General features: G+C 46.3%; 1 protein-coding gene across 1 annotated transcript in view; it reads left to right on the top strand.

The window, feature by feature from the left end:
- Nucleotides 1-3,487, top strand: part of LOC121576954 (bcl-2-like protein 13) — a 35,721-nt gene extending 32,234 nt beyond the window's left edge. Inside the window, exon 7 of the mRNA XM_041890576.2 lies at nt 518-3,487. Coding sequence (XP_041746510.2) covers nt 518-1,489 — 972 coding nt within the window. The 3' untranslated portion in view covers nt 1,490-3,487. The remainder of the gene's footprint in view (nt 1-517) is intronic.
- The last annotated feature ends 18,599 nt before the right edge of the window (nt 3,488-22,086 follow it).

Genomic DNA, 22,086 nt, shown 5'->3' with positions numbered 1-22,086 from the left:
GGAACTCTACACAAACAAACTACAGAAGTCTGCATTAGATTGTGATATCCTCAGTGGTTTCCTTAGAATGATCAGCAGGAAGTTAAGTCAAGACAAAAGGTCTGTGATAACGCAGATGACGTACTGTACTATAGCCTCAGATGGGCTGATGTTGGGCTTTTTCAGGTGGTGACTGCACACTTGACCAAACCACATCAAAGTCTTTGTATTGCAACTCCTGTCGAAAATATAAGTGCAAGATGTGACATTTACTTTGACATTACTGAGGTGTGCGTCACACATTTCTACTGTGATATTGCGTGAAAATTCACAAGAATTGGGAGGATCCACACCTTTCTTAGAAGTGGGCCAGTAGTGCCAGAGGTTTTGCCCATTTTTGAAATGTCAGTCTTGTTTATTTTTCCACAATGTCATAAGATTATTATATCCCACCCATCAGCACTTTATTAAATGGGAAAATGCAATGCTTGTTATTTTGTGGTTCCATACTGACCACTGAACTTTCTCTCCCTCTCAGGGTACAGTGTTTAGCCTGGAGGAGGAGCAGGGCTTGACCATAGCCGAGGACAGCAACGACATCTACATCCTGGCTGGAGAGCAGCTTCCCACATCGCAGCTGGGCACCGGAGACAACAGTGGGCCGGACAGCTGGCAGACAGAGAGCTTACGTGTGTCTCTGGCAGGCCACGAGTCCTGGGCACAGGTTGGCATGATGGACCACCCCGAAGACATCAAGAGCCTGGAAAGCAACGAGGGCACCCTTGCAGAGGAGCGCAGCGAGAACAACTCTTCCAACTCTGACATCGTGCACGTAGAGCGAGAGGACGCAGAGGAGGGTGAGGGCGGGGCAGAGGAGCCTGAGCTGCAGGAGATCATGCTGAGCGTGCTGGGCACGGAGAGTGAGCTGGCTGAGCTGAGGGCGATGTTTAGGGATGACACCCCGCCTCCTGTCCCAGCAGCCCCAGAGCCCGTGGTGGTAAATCTGGAGGAGTCGGTCGTCATCGAGACCCCTGCTCCCCTGTCGGCGGTCCCATCAGAGCCAGAACCGCGTGCCCCATCCACTGACCCAGTGTCAGAGCCCGAACCCCATACACCAGCCCCTGTGGTTGAGCCTGAGCCTGTCCCTGTTGTGGAGGCAGCACCCCCATCCCCCGCCAAGGTGCCCCCTACTCCCCCACCAGCAGAGCAAGACCCAGAACCAGAGCCAGCCCCAATGCTAGTCACAGCAGCACTACCCCAGCCAGAGCCCATTCCAGAGGAGCCCCAGCCTGAACCTCAGTCAGAGGCTGTGATGGAGCTGGCAGCAGCGCCCGTCCTGGAGGCACCCCAAGCCCCTGTGGAGGCCCCTGTGGCCCCAGCCGAGGAGGCCCCAGTGCAAACGGAACCAGAGGCCGAGTTGGAGCTTCCAGTGCTGCTTTACAGTGGAGCTGCCCTGGTGGCCCTAGCTGCTGTAGTGGCTTTGGGAGTGCTGACCCACCGGAAGAGGTAGCCTAGCGGTGCTCCTGACCTGGGCCCCAGACCTCACTTCCTCCCTGGTCCCTGCCTGGCTCACTGCTGGTAATCTGGGCTGCTGTGCTGCCACTGCCAGGTGTACACACCATGGCAAAAAGAACTATTTTCTCTCTCTGTTTTGTTTTCCCCCGTTCTCATCTCATCTGACGTTTGATATGTTTGTCTTCAGTTGTACATTGCTGCCTCCAACCCATCACCACAAACTGGAAAGGACATATTATACATTGTCTTGGTTTCTCTATTGTGCGTGGTTCTGTCCTGTGCCATCTGGATGCACGTCACAGATACAAGCAGGGTGTATGTTACCCTCTGGGCTGGTGCTTGGGGTACTTCTTTGTCCTCAGAGCCTAGTGGGTGTAGCTCAAGTCAGAATTGCCAGGAAAGCGAAAAGGGCACCTATTCCAATCGATTTTTTATCTAGAATGATTAGGAAAAAAGTATGTTCTGACTACCTTATGTCCTCTGAAAAGCAGGTTGAGGTTTAGATTAGATGAACATGGTTATGTAGAATCCTTTTTTGATGGCAGTTAACAGATTATGATTAGACTGAATTTGTTTTTAGAATTATGTATGTGATATTGGGATATAAGATTCACTACTGGAGACCCTGATGTGTCTGTAAAATAACTATCTGCAGAATTGAGCCCCATAAAGGGACTATATTGTTCATATAGCACTTGATTGAGATTATTAATATCACACTAAAATGTGAAGTAGATATATTTATGATCTACTCCCCCACTATATTAAAGGCTGATTGCCAGTGACTTACTACATCAGCTGATGATAAATGTATTATTTTGTCATTTTGGGGCAGATTTAGGAAAATGAGGGATTCCGCTTTAAGATGTGAATGGGATGCCTTGACGCAAGGGTATATATTTTCACATGAATATAATATATTATCACTGTACCTCATTTCAGTAATTTAGTTAACAGACTCCTGTGACAAAATATATGTTATCTCTTTATATAGTGTTGTAATTTATGGTCATTATAATTGCAATGAAATAGATTTTTAATAGTGTCCTAAAAAGAGGACGAGCTGAGGATAAAGATTACCGCAGCTCACAGCCAGAGTGGGATACACAATTGAATTTTATAACTTGCCATCTCTTAGGTTTTGAGGGGATTGTGATGATGGGTAAATGTTATTCACCATTCCAGGCATGAAGATGCATCCTTGAAAATAGATGTTTAGAATCTCTGGTATAGAACTGTCATTGGTCATTCAATTGTGTGCTAGTGTGAGTGAAAACATCAACCACTCCTAAAGCCAGTTGAACCATGATGGCACCATGGTCAATGCTGTTCCAGGCACTGTGTTCTGTCGACAGGGAATGGAGGGTTGGGAATGACTGCACCAAGACATACTTTCTGTCTCTGTCTGGTGAATTTCATATTCATATGTTCAACTCAAATTGTGTCCAAGAGGAATAAGAAGGTTTAAGATTGACAACATCTTTCATGTTTAATATTTCAGTCTACTTGATTTAATCTGAGACTATATCAGAAAGAGAAATTGAGTTGTCTTGAATCAATTTATGCTCTTATTCCCAACTCCCCCAGTCTGTTAGTAAATAATAACATGCCTTTCTTCTGCTACATGGTCCGCTGTTTGTCCCATCTGCTGGCCCAAACTGCCCACCCAGCACTGCCTTGCCATTCTGCTGTAACCCCATAGCATGCCTACCTTTCTACAGTAGAGACTTCTAAACAAAGATGAACAGCTGTCTGCTGGCTTCTTCCCACTACTAGCAAACCTTCTTATGCTCTTGAAAAGGTCAGCTCCCTCCATTTCTCAAGTCCGAGTGGAGGTCTATCCAGAACTTGAAGAGTAGGAACAACACACGCCAACCCTGCCACAGACAATCAACAGAGCTAACAAAATTACCACTAAGGGAAACCTCATATCTTCCTCTGTTCGTTGTGTACAATGTGAATCCAAAAATAAAATCTGCACTGTAGGCCTCGAGTCAAGAGTTTAAAAAAAAAAAAAAAAGTGTCTTTTTTTAATGTGTTATTTTATTTGTTATAACTGCACACTTTGGGAGCATAAAATGTGAACACTTGATCAGAATGATCAAGTAGTGATGGCCCTTGGACTACAGTTATCTGTTGTTCTGTTCACTGGTTAGTGAATTCCCACTGCTTGGTTAATATCAGTGCTGTAAAGACTCACACAACTCTCACTACTACACGTCCCGCACTGTTGCTTAGCCAAGTGTAAATACAACCATGTGTGGTTTGGGGTGGTAAACAACAGAAAAATGTGTGGATGAGACAAATGAAAGAATGGTGGTTGATCAGTGAAGGCTTCTCAGGGGAGAACCATCCTAAGTGAATTTCAGAAAAATTGTGAAATGTTAAAGTAATCCTTTTTAGATAAAACTATGCTAAATATATTAATGTCGCCAAAGAATTGATTAAAACACTTTTTGCAATGAAGGCCTACAGTAGCCTTAACAGCAATCTGTAGGGTAGCGCCATGGTGTAACCGGAGGACGGCTAGTTTCCATCCTCTGGGTACATTGACTTCAATACAAAACCTAGGAGGCTCATGGTTTTCACCCCTTTCCATAGACATACACAATAATTATGACAACTTCCGAAGGATGTCCTCCAACCTATCAGAGCTCTTGCAGCATGAACTGACATGTCCACCCAATCAAAGGATCAGAGAATTAATCTAGTACTGAAAGCATAAGCTACAGCTAGCTAGCACTGCAGTGCATAAAATGTGCGTAGTTGACTCAAAGAGAGAGACAACAGTTTTGAACAAATTCATTTCTTTAAAAATGAAGGAGAAGCAAGAGGGAGGGAGGGAGAGCTAGCTATAATTTGTTGTATTTTTTTTCACTTAGCTAGCAAACGGAGCTAGTTAGTTTAGCCTACTCAAACACCCGGCTCAAACAGAGAGGGATGCTATGTTAGCTAGCTGGCTATGGCTATCCAACACTGGAACTCTTCCAAGTCAAGGTAAGCTTTTGGTTTTATTAATTTATTGCCACCGTGGCCCGCGGGTGTAACTGCTTGCTGACTGTACACTGTACTGCATGATTTTAGCGGGTTTACTAACGCGTCAGTGTAGCTATGTTGACTATGACGTTAGCTAATATGGTGACAACTATGTAGGCTGTGTGTAGTGGTTATGATATGAAGGTTTGGCATGGAAAGGTATTTCTCGCCTGGTCACAGACAGCTGATTTGTTGTGCGCTGATGTCCACAAGGGAAAGGAAAAGGAGAGGAGGAGAATACGTAGATGCGAGAAGGAATTATACAACGAGCAAAATGATCATGCTGTCTGGTTGTGGCTGCTATAAAGTGAACTGTGTTTGGATGTGATGGGGGTGTATTCATTCCACCGATTCCATTGAAAAAAGTTTCTTAAACGGAAACAAACTGAATGAAACTGGGATAAACATACCTGAATTTGTCCAAAATAAATTATTGTTTGGGCTAATGATTACACCCTAGATCAGCTAGATGCAGGCAAGAGTGTGCAAGGCGGTATTGAATGTGTCACTGTCACCTTGAGTAGTCAAATTTTTCTCTCGACCTGTGCACCTACGTTCTAGACTTTCATTCATTTGCAGGTTGTAGCAACCTCATGTATAGGTAAAATGTGAGGATCATGTAGTAGCCTAAACCTATTGATGTTACATTGAGCTGGGTGAATGGAATATAAATGACAGGCCATGCTCATACAAATCTTAAACGTCACCGACCGCCACCGTTGTTGACCATAAATGTTTGGACAGTTACTTTAAATACAATTGTACAAGGATGCTTTCATGTAGGTCAGTTACGTACAGGTATGCTAATGAATCTGAAACAAATGTACAAAGGGAACCAGTGAGTATTTGGAAAGTACAGTATGGATGTATACTGAACAAAAATATAAACGCAACATGTGAAGTGTTGGTCCCATGTTTCATGAGCAGAAATAAAAGATCCCAGAAATTTTCCATACGCAAAAAAAGCTTATTTCTCTCATGTGGTGCACAATTTTTTTGTATCCCTGTTGTGAGCATTTCTCCTTTGTCAAGATAATCCATCCACCTGACAGCTGTGGCATATCAAGAAGCTGATTAAACAGCATGATCGTTACACAGGTGCACCTTGTGCTGGGAACAAAATGTGCAGTTTTGTCACACAAGACAATGCCACAGATGTTTCAAGTTTTGAGGGAGCATGCAATTGGAATGCCGACTGCAGGAATGTCCACCAGAGCTGTTGCCAGATCATTTAATGTTCATTTCTCTACCATAAGCCGCCTCCAACGTCGTTTTAGAGAATTTGGCAGTACGTCCAACCGGCCTCACAACTGCAGACCACGTGTAACCACACCAGCCCAGGACCTCCACATCCAGCTTATTCACCTGCGGGATCATCTGAGACCAGCCACCCCGACAGCTGATGAAACTGAGGAGTATTTCTGTCTGTAATAAAGCACTTTTGTGGGGAAAAACTCATTCTGATTGTGCCCCTGCCCAGTCATGTGAAATCCATAGATAAGGCCTAATTTATTTATTTAAATTGACTGATTTCTATATATGAACTGTAACTCGTTGAAATTGTTGCATGTTGTGTTTATTTTTTTGTTCAGTATAAAAGCCCCAACTTGGAGGTTTGTACCGAGTTTCCTTTGTACAGTTTGAGACCAGAATAAATAAATACTTGAAACTGCTACTTTGGTTTGTTCACATGAACAAGTTAATAAAAGGGTTAGTATTAAATTATCTCACTCACAATGATATTTTATTACCCAAAAGTGATTTTTCCATTTATATCCATGTGTCATATACAGTGAGGGAAAAAAGTATTTGATCCCCTGCTGATTTTGTACGTTCGCCCACTGACAAAGAAATGATCAGTCTATAATTTTAATTGTAGGTTTATTACAACAGTGAGAGACAGAATAACAACAAAAAAATCCTGAAAAACGCATGTCAAAAATGTTATAAATTGATTTGCATTTTAATGAGGGAAATAAGTATTTGACCCCTCTGCAAAACATGACTTAGTACTTGGTGGCAAAACCCTTGTTGGCAATCACAGAGGTCAGATGTTTCTTGTAGTTGGCCACCAGGTTTGCACACATCTCAGGAGGGATTTTGTCCCACTCCTCTTTGCAGATCTTTTCCAAGTCATTAAGGTTTTGAGCCTGACGTTTGGCAACTCGAACCTTCAGCTCCCTCCACAGATTTTCTATGGGATTAAGGTCTGGAGACTGGCTAGGCCACTCCAGGACCTTAATGTGCTTCTTCTTGAGCCACTCCTTTGTTGCCTTGGCCGTGTGTTTTGGGTCATTGTCATGCTGGAATACCCATCCACGACCCATTTTCAATGCCCTGGCTGAGGGAAGGAGGTTCTCACCCAAGATTTGACATTACATGGCTCCGTCCATCGTCCCTTTGATGCGGTGAAGTTGTCCTGTCCCCTTAGCAGAAAAACACCCCCAAAGCATAATGTTTCCACCTCCATGTTTGACGGTGGGGATGGTGTTCTTGGGGTCATAGGCAGCATTCCGGTGAGTTGAGTTGATGCCAAAGAGCTCGATTTTGGTCTCATCTGACCACAACACTTTCACCCAGTTCTCCTCTGAATCATTCAGATGTTCATTGGCAAACTTCAGACGGGCCTGTATATGTGTTTTCTTGAGCAGGGGGACCTTGCGGGCGCTGCAGGATTTCAGTCCTTCACGGCATAGTGTGTTACCAATTGTTTTCTTGGTGACTATGGTCCCAGCTGCCTTGAGATCATTGACAAGATCCTCCCGTGTAGTTCTGGGCTGATTGCTCACCGCTCTCATGATCATTGCAACTCCACGAGGTGAGACCTTGCATGGAGCCCCAGGCTGAGGGAGATTGACAGTTCTTTTGTGTTTCTTCCATTTGCGAATAATCGCACCAACTGTTGTCACCTTCTCACCAAGCTGCTTGGCGATGGTCTTGTAGCCCATTCCAGCCTTGTGTAGGTCTACAATCTTGCCCCTGACATCCTTGGAGAGCTCTTTGGTATTGGCCATGGTGGAGAGTTTGGAATCTGATTGATTGATTGCTTCTGTGGACAGGTGTCTTTTATACAGGTAACAAGCTGAGATAAGGAGCACTCCCTTTAAGAGTGTGCTCCTAATCTCAGCTCGTTACCTGTATAAAAGACACCTGGGAACAAGAAATCTTTCTGATTGAGAGGGGGTCAAATACTTATTTCCCTAATTAAAATGCAAAAATCAATTTATTCTGTCTCTCACTGTTAAAATAAACCTACCATTAAAATTATAGACTGATCATTTCTTTGTCAGTGGGCAAACGTACAAAATCAGTAGGGGATCAAATACTTTTTTCCCTCACTGTACAGTTGAAGTCGGAAGTTTACATACACCTTAGCCAAATACAGTGGGGGAAAAAGTATTTAGTCAGCCACCAATTGTGCAAGTTCTCCCACTTAAAAAGATGAGAGAGGCCTGTAATTTTCATCATAGGTACACGTCAACTATGACAGACAAAATGAGAAAAAAATATCCAGAAAATCACATTGTAGGATTTTTAATGAATTTATTTGCAAATTATGGTGGAAAATAAGTATTTGGTCAATAACAAAAGTTTCTCAATACTTTGTTATATAACCTTTGTTGGCAATGACACAGGTCAAACGTTTTCTGTAAGTCTTCACAAGGTTTTCACACACTGTTGCTGGTATTTTGGCCCATTCCTCCATGCAGATCTCCTCTAGAGCAGTGATGTTTTGGGGCTGTCGCTGGGCAACACGGACTTTCAACTCCCTCCAGAGATTTTCTATGGGGTTGAGATCTGGAGACTGGCTAGGCCACTCCAGGACCTTGAAATGCTTCTTACGAAGCCACTCCTTCGTTGCCCGGGCGGTGTGTTTGGGATCATTGTCATGCTGAAAGACCCAGCCACGTTTCATCTTCAATGCCCTTGCTGATGGAAGGAGGTTTTCACTCAAAATCTCACGATACATGGCCCCATTCATTCTTTCCTTTACACGGATCAGTTGACCTGGTCCCTTTGCAGAAAAACAGCCCCAAAGCATGATGTTTCCACCCCTATGCTTCACAGTAGGTATGGTGTTCTTTGGATGCAACTCAGCATTCTTTGTCCTCCAAACACGACGAGTTGAGTTTTTACCAAAAAGTTATATTTTGGTTTCATCTGACCATATGACATTCTCCCAATCCTCTTCTGGATCATCCAAATGCACTCTAGCAAACTTCAGACGGGCCTGGACATGTACTGGCTTAAGCAGGGGGACACGTCTGGCACTGCAGGATTTGAGTCCCTGGTGGCGTAGTGTGTTACTGATGGTAGGCTTTGTTACTTTGGTCCCAGCTCTCTGCAGGTCATTCACTAGGTCCCCCCGTGTGGTTCTGGGATTTTTGCTCACCGTTCTTGTGATCATTTTGACCCCACGGGGTGAGATCTTGCGTGGAGCCCCAGATCGAGGGAGATTATCAATGGTCTTGTATGTCTTCCATTTCCTAATAATTGCTCCCACAGTTGATTTCTTCAAACCAAGCTACTTACCTATTGCAGATTCAGTCTTCCCAGCCTGGTGCAGGTCTACAATTTTGTTTCTGGTGTCCTTTGACAGCTCTTTGGTCTTGGCCATAGTGGAGTTTGGAGTGTGACTGTTTGAGGTTGTGGACAGGTGTATTTTATACTGATAACAAGTTCAAACAGGTGCCATTAATACAGGTAACGAGTGGAGGACAGAGGAGCCTCTTAAAGAAGAAGTTTCAGGTCTGTGAGAGCCAGAAATCTTGCTTGTTTGTAGGTGACCAAATACTTATTTTCCACCATAATTTGCAAATAAATTCATTAAAAATCCTACAATGTGATTTTCTGGATTTTTTTTCTCAATTTGTCTGTCATAGTTGACATGTACCTATGATGAAAATTACAGGCCTCTCTCATCTTTTTAAGTGGGAGAACTTGCACAATTGGTGGCTGACTAAATACTTTTTTTCCCCACTGTACATTTAAACTCAGTTTTTCACAATTCCTGACATTTAATCCTAGTACAAATTCCCTGTCTTAGGTCAGTTCGGATCACCACTTTATTTTAAGAATGTGAAATGTCAGAATAATAGTAGAGAGAATGATTTATTTCAGCTTTTATTTCTTGCATCACAGTGGGTCAGAAGTTTACATACAGTCAATTAGTATTTGGTAGCATTGCCTTTAAATTGTTTAACTAGGGTCAAATGTTTCGGGTAGCCTTCCACAACCTTCCCACAATAAGTTGGGTGAATGTTGGCCCATTCCTCCTGACAGAGCTGGTGTAACGGAGTCAGGTTTGTAGGCCTCCTTGCTCGCACACGCTTTTTCAGTTCTGCCCACACATTTTCTATAGGATTGAGGTCAGGGCTTTGTGATGGCCACTCCAATACCTTGACTTTGTTGTCCTTAAGCCATTTTGCCACAACTTTGGAAGTTGTCCATTTGGAAGACCCATTTGCGACCAAGCTTTAACTTCCTAACTGATGTCTTGAGATGTTGCTTCAATATATCCACATAATATTCCTTTCTCGTGATGCCATCTATTTTGTGAAGTGCACCAGTCCCTCCTGCTGCAAAGCACCCCCACAGCATGATGCTGCCACCCCCATACTTCACGGTTGGGATGGTGTTCTTTGGCTTGCAAGCAACCCCCTTTTTCCTCCAAACATAACGATGGTCACTATGTCCAAACAGTTCAATTTTTTGTTTCATCAGACCAGAGGACATTTCTCCAAAAAGTACGATCTTTGTCCCCATGTGCAGTTGCAAACCGTAGTCTGGATTTTTTATTGCGGTTTTGGAGCAGTGGATTCTTCCTTGCTGAGCGGCCTTTCAGGTTATGTCGATATAGGACTCGTTTTACTGTGGATATAGATACTTTTGTACCCTTATCCTCCAGCATCTTCACAAGGTCCTTTGCTGTTGTCTGGGATTGATTTGCACTTTTCGCACCAAAGTACGTTCATCTCTAGGAGACAGAACACATCTCCTTCCTGAGCGGTATGACGGCTGCGTGGTCCCATGGTGTTTATACTTGCGTACTATTGTTTGTACAGATGAACGTGGTACCTTCAGGCATTTGGAAATTGCTCCCAAGGATGAACGAGACTTGTGGAGGTCTAAAATGTATTTATCTGAGGTGTTGGCTGATTTCTTTTGATTTTCCCATGATGTCAAGCAAAGAGGCACTGCGTTTGAAGGTAGGCCTTGAAATACATCCACAGGTACACCTCTAATTGACTCAAATGATGTCAATTAGCTTATAAGAAGCTTCTAAAGCCATGACATCGTTTTCTGGAATTTTCCAAGCTGTTTAAAGGCACAGTCAACATAGTGTATGTATTCTTCTGACCCACTGGAATTGTGATACAGTGAATTATAAGTGAAATAATCTGTAAACAATTGTTGGAAAAATTACTTGTGTCATGCACAAAGTAGATGTGCTAACCGACTTGCCAAAACTATAGTTTGTTAACAAGAAATTTGTGGAGTGGTTGAAAAACAAGTTTTAATGACTCCAACCTAAGTGTATGTAAACTTCTGACTTCAACTGTACATAACATTATGTTGGTAACAAGAATTTTGTATAATAATTTAAATTGAAAAACGACTCTTCCTGTATGGAGCAGCTGTCAACTTTATGGTACCATAAATGGAACTGGTATATTTTGTTTATGACAATTTTTTTAACCAATGATAGTTTTTAAGGAAGGGCGGACAGACAAGTTCCCTACCTTCTTCCCCTTCCATTTTCCTCCTCCATTTTTGCAGTAATGCTGCAATCAGTTGGTTATCATTCTGAATTGAGTAGACGTTTCCATATATTTTTGTTAGCTGCACGTGTGACATAATTCCACCATTCCTATTCACAATATCATTAAAAAAATGTTTTAACATGATAATTTTTTTATCCATAAAGTTTTTTTTGTTTCTTTTAATCAATTAGTATATTTGGGTTTAACCATAATATTTGTTGTAATATTTGTTCTGTCTTTTCTGGGGGATGAAACTGAAATTGCAACCAACTTTGCATGGCTTGTTTTAGAAAGGGCTATATTTTGAAGATGGTTTCATTTTCAATTAACCAAAAGTGAGAGGTTATAATCTGGATAAAGGGCAAGAGGCCATTTTTGAACATGGCTAATGTACTGGTGAACCCAGGGGTTAAAGCAACAACAACAAAATCCCATGACTGAAACTTAAATCGATCTCAGATTGATTGTCTGGGGCCAAGTTAACCTCCCCTTTCATGTAAGAAAGTCATGACCATCATGCTTTTAGGGAAAGAGGGTAATTTTGGTCAAACTGCAAGATTCCAGTCCCCTTGCTTAGGGGGTCCGGGTCCTCCCCAGGACAAAATGTATGTCGAAGGACTGAGAAGCTCCATTCTGGTGACTTTTTAAAAGGACATTCTACTCCAAATGTAATGAAAATAAAATGATGCTGACACCATCTAAAATATTATTTCCACCTCCAGAAATGAGCCCAATAACATATTGGTAAAAAGTTTTACTTTTTTTTTTTACATATTGGACCATGCATATTGGACCTATGCATGGTCTATCAGATGTGCAATTAGCAATACGCATTATCACCTGTAGCCCAACATAAGCAGCATAGTGGCTATAATATTTACATAGGCTGAAGCAAGGGGTTCGCCCATCTGCATTTACCCCATTGGACACAACAGCCTAAGACACCATTGCCCCTTTAAAAGATCTGTTACGCAGCTGCGCCTAAACCATGCTTGAAACTCCAGCTGCAACTGCATTTGTAAAACAATGGCACTTGTGCAACTGAAGGAGCAATAAGCTATTTTCCACCACCATGCTAGAGTCCCAGTTTTTTCTGCCTTCTCGCCATTAAATCGAGTTAAGAAGGAAATTGACGCCTTTGCAGCCTGAATGGAGAATGTTTTATGTACGAACCGGTCCACAAGGATACGAGTGCCGGCTGCATGCATTCCCTTTGGACGGTAAAATGAAACGACTCAATGTCGCCATCTGCCGGCCTTTGGGCTAATGAAGTAGGAACTGGCATCAAATGCCTCAAATCCTGTAACCCAGCAATTCTCAACTGGTGGGTCGCGACCCAAATTTGGGTCACGTTGAGGTTTTGAATGGGTCGCGAGTGTCTGAATAAAAAATAATAATTCCGGTAGAAAGTGTTTAGAAATGATAATGAACCAATACCTCTGAAAATGTTTTCTTCAATCACTATATTTTCAATATAGAGTTATTAGCAGCGCTATTTAGTGGATTTGGTTGATTTTGTGGTCTCAAACCAGTGAGCTTAACATTCTTCATCAACAATATGGGCAAAATGGAATTATTGACAATGAAAATGGTGGGACTGCCGTAACGTTAACAGATCTGCGGGAAAGCAGTACTCGGCAGGCGGGGGCGAAGGACACTGTGTACCCACAGAACTGAGACAGATATTTTACCGGATGTATATATGTGAAGCATCCGCTTGGCGTTTCCACTCACTACCAAATATGGTAGTGAGAGGAAGCCCCGTGGCTGGCAGTGGGAGAAGATGGAACGAGATGGGATTTTGGACGACATTGCTAATTTTCTCGTTGATTAAACATTTGATCTCAATACAGTTCTGTTCCCAAAACTAGAACCTGTTACGAAAAGCGTGGACAACGTTTTTTTTTACTTTACCCTTTGCCAAAGTTTTTTTTAATGGCGTTGTTTAGGAAATTGAGTAATCGCACACGCGTACTTCACAGAGTAGGCATTCCCTAACGGAAATATGCAAATGTAGCTAGAATGCGCTAGCTTGTTCTGCCCACTATGACTCATTTGTTCCCATTTGAAACAATGGGCTGTGGTCTATCTTGGTTTAGTTATAAAGAATCGTTGGTTTACCGGTGTTCTAGTTAGCTAGCTAGCTAGCTACTTCCAATGCCGAGACGTTAACAGAACTGCGGAGCAGTGGTCGACAGGCGGGGTAGAAGGACACTGTGTAAAGGGTATCCTCTAGCCTAGTTAAGGCACTGCATCACAGTGCTAGCTGTGCCACTAGAGATTCTGGTTCGAATCCAGGCTCTGTCGTAGTCGGCCGCGACCGGGAGACCCATGGGGCGGCGCACAATTGGCCCAGCGTCGTCCATTGTAGGGGAGGGAATGGCCGGCAGGGATGTAGCTCAGTTGGTATAGCATGGCGTTTGCAACGCCAGGGTTGTGGGTTCGATTCCCAGGGGGGGCCAGTATGAAAAATAAAAATAATGTATGCACTCACTAACTGTAAGTCACTCTGGATAAGAGCGTCTGCTAAATGACTAAAATGTAAAATGTAAAAAATGTAGTTAGCTAGCAGCCTCATCCTTCTTTGGTGTGGGTTTTCGGCGGTTGGCATCCAACGTTGGTGCATTATCGCCACCTACTGTGCATAGTGGGCGCAGCATGTAGTGGGCGCAGCATGTAGAAATAAGAATTAATGGGTGTTTCTCAATATGCATACTATCGTACTCCACACTCGTGCTTCAAGTGCATTCTCCGAGAACATTCTCTTGAGTACGTTCTTGAGATTATGAATGTGGAGAACGCATAAAACATTACATTTGAGAAGCACTCGCACTCCCCCTACTGTATTATATCACGCTGCATCTCCCCATTCACTGAACCTTCTTCCAGCCAGGCCAATGGCAACAATAGAGACGAAACAAGATATACACAAAGCAAACTTTTTACTTCATAATTATCAGCTAGATATATGTGAATAATTGTAATCTAGCTAGCCAGCTAAATAGGCAAAAATGACCTAAAATGAATGTTACGCAAGGTACAGTAGATGCCAATTCTTCGTGGGTACAGTAGCTAACTAACAATTATTTGTGGCTAGCTAGCCAATTCGCCCTATTGACTTACTATGGACTCACCCATTCACTGAACCTTCTTTCTTATAATAATAACAATAATATGCCATTTAGCAGACGCTTTTATCCAAAGCGACTTACAGTCATGTGCGCATACATTTTTACGTATGTGTGGTCCCGGGGATCAAACCCACTACCCTGGCGTTACAAGCACCATGCTCTACCAATTGAGCTACAGAGGACCACCAATAAATGGCAATAGAGACGAAACAAAATATACACAAAGCAAACGTTTTACTTCATAACTATCAGCTAGCTATACGTGAAACGTAATAATGTAGCTAACCAGATAGTATAACAGGAAAAAATGACCTAAAACGACTAGTTACCGGAGTGTAACTCCAGTTCTATGAGTGGAGCGGAGCCCCATAGGGGAGCTCTGCTCCTAGTGGTTTACCCTCTGCCCTAAGGCAGAAACAGCCTGAAGCAAAATTATGCACACACCTACAGCCAATAGGAGTACAGGTGTCCCTATATAAGGAACCCCGTTCCCTCAATCTGCCTCCCGAGATATTATCTTCAGCGAGACTAGAGAGGGTCGGCAGGGCCTTAAGTCCTATGGGGCTCCGCTCCACTCATAGAACTGGAGTTACACTCCGGTAACTAGTCGTTCTATATCGTGGAGCTCCGCCCATAGGGGAGCTCTGCTCCTAGTGGTTTAAGGCGGAGCGAAACGCTCCAAAATGTACTCCCTGCCGAGCCTAACACTTCCCATTAAAAAATGAAAAAAGGTCAAGCCCAGCAATGGCTGCAACCAATTCCCGCAGTACTGCGACTGAGAAACCCATCAGGGCGTCACAATATACCGCGTCATCGGTTATAGACCCGCCCCATCTAGCTCAATGACAATGGCAATGGCTATTGGGCAGATCATCAGAATAGACGCCGTGCTAATCTGTACTAGCAGATAGCCGTGCTTCAATATTCTGTGACGCTATCGTCCACTAATGAAATTACATAAAATGTCATTCTACATTATGTGTCCAATAGACCGCCTTACTCACTCAATGGAATCCAGAGATTAGTAGGCAGGGACAAAAAATACCAGTCATACTAAACTGAACCTCAGATAGATGACCTCATATTCTGTCCACTCAATACATGTCTCTACCATACTGATACAGTCAGTCAGGAGACATGTCACAAAATATGCTTTTCATCCAGAGCGGACCTGATAGAGACCTGTCTATCGTCCTGCTTCTCTCCTCCTTCATCTCAAGATTCTCCTTCAGCTGCGCTGAGTGCAATCGAGCTTGAGAGTTAAAAAGCTTATTTTTTGCCATAACAAGTTTTCCTCACCAAAGCGGACCTGATTGGAACCTGTCCAATGTCCTGCTTTGTTCTCTAGCTCAAAGTCGCCCTTCAGCTCTGCTGAATACCGACCGAGCTAAAAAGTTAGAAAACATGTCCATCCAGAATATGTTACTTCTAATAAAAGCGGATTTATGAACATGGTCACAATCCTGCTTTCCTTCTCTGTCTTGCTCAAGGTCTCCCTTCAGCCACGCTGAGTACAGACCGAGCCAAAGAGTTAGAAGACATATCCAACAGATAAAAACGGATAAAAGGAGACGGTGTCGACCATGACGCTGCTCTACAAATATCCTCTACCTCTGTTCCTCTGAAAAGAGCAGTAGAAGCTGCTACTCCACGAGTGGAGTGCGCTCTAATACCCTGAGGCGGTTGTTGCCCCGCCGCCTCGTACGCCCGTCTCAATTCCTTCACAAAGCCAATGAGACAATCGCTGTTTTGAAAGTGGTCTACCTAATGCAGCCGCACCGTGACACACAAACAGCTGAGGCGATGACCCTAACCGCTGCTGTGCGCTCAATGTAGCACGCCAAAGCGCGTACTGGGCACAGACAATGAAGCTTTTCCTCACTCCTCTCCCCATGGGGAGGGGGGATGAAAAGCCCACAATTCCACGATCTGTGATCTATATGCACTGTTAATAACCTTCGGCACAAATGCCGGGTTAGGACGTAACACCGCTCTGCTCAGATCGCCATTGATGGCAAGGCAGTCGGGTCTCGTCGACAGTGCACACAAATCACTGACCCGCTTAGCGGTAGTCAAGGCGAGCAACAGCGCCGTCTTGATAGACAGCATCTTGAGGGGTATTTGATTCAATGGCTCGAACGGCGACTTACATAGCGCTTCGAGAACCAAGTCCAAATCCCACTTGGGCAGCGTAGCTCTAGGCCTCGGCCTAAGCCGTCGCGTTCCCAATAAGAAAAGTTTCACTAATAGGTGACTGAACACGTTTTTCCCGTTAAACCCTTCATGACCAGCTGAAATTGCCGCTGCAAACACTCGAATGGTGGAGGGCGATTTCTGCTTATCAAACATAAACTGCAGGAATGAGAGCACACTCTCTACCTGACAGCTCATGGGGTCCACGTCCTGTGTGTCACACCATTGTGAGAAAACATTCCATCTGCTGGTATACACCTTAGAAGTGGAACTGGCTCTTGCGCCCTGTATGGTTCTGATCACTGCATCAGATAACCCACGGCGCCTCAACCTGTCCCATTCAGGAACCAAGCCCTCAGTGGTTGGCCGATTATGGGCCACTGCCCTATCGAGCCTCCCGCCTGGGTCAACGCGTCTCGTCGATGTGGAATTGGCCAAGGTGGCGCAATCAACATCTGACTCATCTCCGCAAACCACGGAGCCCCCGGGCGATCGGGCGCTATCAGTATCACTGACAGCTCCTCTGACCTCACCCTGGCTAGCAGTGGGAGAATGCAAGACAGCGGAGGGAATGCATACAGGAGAACTTTCGGCCACGGGTAGTGCGCAAATGCGTCTCTTCCCAATGGCGGTTCGTCCTGGTTTCTCAGAGAGAACCATAGGGGACACTGCGCGTTCACACGTGACGCGAACAGGTCCACCTCGGCTCTCCCGAATTGTTCCCAAATTCGTAGAACAATGTCCGGGTGCAGACACCACTCGTCGTCTCGAGGACCCCCCTCTTGACATGAGGTCTGCCCCTACGTTCAAGTAGCCCGGAATGTGCGCTGCTCTCAACGAGCGAAGGTGCTTGTGAGCCCACAGCCACAATTCCATTGCCGCCCAATGGAGAGCAGGAGACCTGACTCCTCCCTGGCGGTTTATGTGAGCCACTGTGGTCCGGTTGTCTGACCAGACCAACACATCGCGACCCCGAAGGGTAGACGCGAAGTGGGTCAAAACCAGTCGAACCGTTTCCAACTCTAGGAGGTTGATGTGACGACCTGATTGAGGCCATGCACCTCCTATCGCTTGAGACTGACATGTCCCTCCCCATCCAGTCAGAGAGGCATCTGTAAACACTGGAATGTGGAATGACACCTTGCCCATCGGGACTCCGTGCGTGAGAACGCACGGGTTCCCTCCAATAGTCCAGGTCTGCTCTTAGCGAGAGAGGAACCACCACCAACCGATGACGTTGACGCACTGGGTCTAGTCTTAGTTGGGCGAACCACCGCTGTGTTCTGCGCATGTGCAGAAGCCCCAGCGGGACCACAGAGTGGGCTGCCGACATGAGACCCAAAAGTGACATGATCGATAGCGCCCGTTACTGTGTGATTCGGACGACACCTCCTCAGGGCTAGTAACAATGCTGCCCTTCGAGGGTCCGAAATTCGAGCCCTCATCATTACAGTGTCTAGCTGTAGTCCCAGGTAGACAATCTGATGACTGGGCCAGGGTGCGCTCTTTTTTCCAATTCACAGCGAACCCCAGACGCGTGAGATGAATCACCGTCTGTGTCGTGTGAGTGAACGCCAGCTCTGCTGACGGGGCGAGAACCAGCAGGTCGTCTAGGTAGGCTAATATCCTTATCCCCTGACGACGCAGTGGTCCCAATGCCGCCTCCACACATTTGGAAAAAGTTCGAGGTGCCAGGGCGTACCCAAACGGCATCCTCGTGAACTCGTACGCCACCCCTTGAAATGCGAACCGCAGAAACTTTCTGTGGCGTGATTGTATCGGCACATGAAAGTACGCGTCCTTTAGGTCTATGCTTGTACAAAAGTCTCCCTTCTGGACACATTCCAGTAGACGTTTTGTCGTCAGCATTCGGAAGGGCCGTTTGGTTATGCTCTCGTTGAGAATGCGTAAATCCAAAATCGGCCTCACTCCCCCGTCTTTTTGGGCACTAGGAAATAGGGCGAATACAGCCCTTTGTTCCTTTGCTCTCGGGGAACTACTGTGACCGCCTCCTTCGCCAAAAGTTCCGTAATCTCTGACATCAGAGCGGCTACTTTGTCTGGCGTTTTCATCACCGTTTCCACCACTCCCCTGAACGGGGGTGGGGTCCGATGGAATTGGAGGGCATAACCCTTCTGCAACGTCTGATCTAGCCAGCGTGAGAGGGTACAGCTTTGTTGCCACTGCCAGCGATGCAGAGAAAGCGGGCGCGCACAAAGCTGTGGTGCATCCAGTAGGAAGGACCTGTATTCCTCTATGGCCCTCGCCGCCGCTATTCCCCAGCACTGAGTTGGTGGAATAGCCCAAGGCGGGCCCCCTCGAAAGGGAGAGGAAACATCAGCTCGTTCTGGGTGAATCGGGGGCCTTGATACGTTAGTTACGACCGTAACTCCAGTAATCCGGCCCTCCGTGAACGCAGCACGGTTCTGAACTGCACTGACTGAGGCATTGGCCTGAGACAGAGCGCTCTCCCCGGAAAGCAATTGCGTCATCACGTCATTGTCTGACTGAGACTGCTGCTTGCCATGAGACCCATCCATTGCAGTACTCAACAGAGTCTGAAAGATGTGATCACTGACTGGTACCACATGGTGGTGCCACAATGCCTCCTCACTGGTCTTATGCGGCTGTTCAACGACACACTCAATGTGTGGTGAGCTGCGCTCAGAGCCATGGGCATTGATACGTTCAGAATAGACCGGAGGCGTCCATACCTTGGTTATACCTGTAACCCCGGTATTCCCGCTCTCCGTGAACGTCGCACGGGTCTGATCTGCGCTGACTGAGGCATTAGCCTGCAGTAAGGCGTCATTCCCGGCTAGCGGCTGCGCCTTCATGTCACATTGGGACGGAGGCAACTGCCTGCTATGTGAGACCTTTACTACAGAGCTCCTAGGAGTCTGTAGTAAGAGATCTTTATTAGGTGAGCTAAGGCTGCGCCTTGCTACCTTTACCCTTTTCCTCTCTTGAGCGTGCTCAGCTACACACTCTAAGTGGGTTGAGCTACACTCAAGATGGTGAGGGAGAGACATAGAACGTGAAGTGTTCTGTACCTTATGGAATAAATGTCCTTCTTTGACAATGTCAGAGAGAACCAGCTCTTTATTCACACAATGAAAAACACTACCCTCCACGCCCTGAACAGTGGGGTGGGGGGGAACAGTAGGCCCCTCTGCGTCACGCGCCGGGCCATCCTCCGTTCTCTCCCCTCGCCTCGTCAGAGATGCCTGCGCTTCTGGGAGACCTTCTGGTGCTGCCAGGCTGGCTTCGTGACGACCTCCCTCGCCGGCGGGACCGTCGCTGCCACCGTCGCTGCTGGAGGGGCCGAGCCCGCTCTCCTGCTGCCTGTGGTGTGCGCCTGTCGCCTGGCCCGTCGCCTCCCTGTAGCTTTGCTGGGGGCGTTGGAGGTGGACGGGTTGGCTGGGGCTTTGCTGGCCTTCATTGCCAACGGCAAATGTTTCGCCAGGTGCCTCCTCTCCTCGTCCAGTTTGGCAATGCGTTCGGTCGCGTCTTTCACGGCGAGGCCAAATAGGCCCTCGCTGGAGACGGGGGCGTTGAGCAAAGATGCCCTGTCGGTCTCCTTCATGGCTGTCATGGAGAGCCAGAGGTGCCGTTCCGTGACCACCGAGGTGGCCATGGTTCTGCCCGCACATATGGCAACCGCCTGCGTCAGGTGGAGGATGGCTCCAGAAATCTTGGAGGCCTCCTCCACTTCCTCGCTGGTCATCTCAGACCTGCCCGTTGTGAGACGGGACAGGGAGGCCGCGAGGAGGGCGATGTTATTCGCCGCCGCTACGCTCTGGGCTCCCAGCGTAAAGGATTTCTCAGCCAATTGGGCTGTGAACCTGTCCTTTTGGGCTGGCAGAGTGGCCTTCTTGGAGGCTGCCCAGGGACTCGAACCCGGCACTAGGAACGCCGTCATGGCGCCTTCGAGCCTGGGGATTCCCCTAGCTGCCCACTCATATCCGCTCACTCTGGTGAAAGGAGTATACGCTCTGGCCGGCGAACGCGCCGCCAGAGGTGTTCCCACGAGCCCTCGACATACTTGCCGAGAGAGGGCAAGGCTGGAGCCATTGGCTCAGCTGCTCTCCTCGGCTTGGAGTAAGGGCCGCCCTCCATCAGGTCCACCTCCATAGGAAGGGGAACTGGGGGCAGCGCAATCTCAAGTCGGGTGGCTGCCTTCTCAATGAGCTCGGGAAAGTCCGAGCGCAGAGAGGCTGCCGCGAAGGACAGGGCTTCTGACCTAGCAGAGCCCATGTCGTCATCGCACAAGGATCCTTCTGACCTCGCGCTCTCAGAATGAAAGGGGGTCTTGAAGGTAGGCGCCAGAGGTCTGGATTGTCCTACTGGGATATCCGTCTCGGCGCCCTCCTTGTCATCCTCCGATTCTGCACTGTCCTCTGATGCCTCTGAAGCAGAGGCGAGTGTGGACATTACGTCATCCAGAGGGACTTCCTCCTTAAAAAATGCCCGACGCTGCTTCCTCTCCTTCATAGGAAGGAGGGCGCAGGAGGCGCAATTAGGAGGGTTGTCGAGACCGTCCTCGGCGTGCTGCGGCCCCAAACACACGAAACAAAGGTCGTGGGGGTCCGAGGTAGCCATGGTGGTACACCGACACAGGGCCCTTAAAAGGGCCTTTGGGGGTGGGAAATTCCCTGGTGTGCTCATGGTAGAAGACGTTGACGGCTGGCAGTCAACGGCGAAATTCTTCTTTGAGTCTTCGTTGTGGCTTCTTCACTAGTCCAGTCGCTGAAGATAATGGGAGGCAGATTGAGGGAACGGGGTTCCTTATATAGGGACACCTGTACTCCTATTGGCTGTAGGTGTGTGCATAATTTTGCTTCAGGCTGTTTCTGCCTTAGGGCAGAGGGTAAACCACTAGGAGCAGAGCTCCCCTATGGGGCGGAGCTCCACGATATAGAACCAATGTTATCCAAGGTAGATTATTTGTGGGTAGCTAGCTAACAATTCTTCGTGGCTATCTGGCTAGCTAACAGTAGTAGCTCTATTGACTTACTATGGGCTTGCGACCTACGCACACTATAGTGGGTATTGTAGGCAGGAAACCATGCCAAAATTAACACAGCATGTATTTATTAACGTATCAAGTTAAAATATTGTAGTCAGGCAACATATGAGATGTGAATAGGCAACATTTCATTCTGAAGTCGGAGTATATTTTATCTCGCTTCAGCTCAAATAATGGCCGCCATTGATTTAAAGAAAAAGTGCATAATTTATTACGTGGTTGGGTCATATTTCTTTGCATACTTTCCGATGAAGCTTGCATCGATGCATGCTTCAAAATATGTACAAATGGAGTACGCATTCGAGAAGTGCCCTCCGTGCTCTGTTTCACATAATTTCAATTGGAATCATTCCTCCGAGCACGGTAGGATGCGTTTGAGAAACACCCAATATTTCTAGCCATGGTAGTAACGCAGTCTGCAGATAGTGGTGCACAACTC

The sequence above is a fragment of the Coregonus clupeaformis genome, chromosome 11, assembly GCF_020615455.1.
Source record: "Coregonus clupeaformis isolate EN_2021a chromosome 11, ASM2061545v1, whole genome shotgun sequence".
In the NCBI taxonomy this organism is placed as follows: Eukaryota; Metazoa; Chordata; class Actinopteri; order Salmoniformes; family Salmonidae; genus Coregonus; species Coregonus clupeaformis.
The sequence above is the reverse complement of the archived record's forward strand: the minus strand, read 5'-3'. Positions and strand labels throughout refer to the sequence as shown.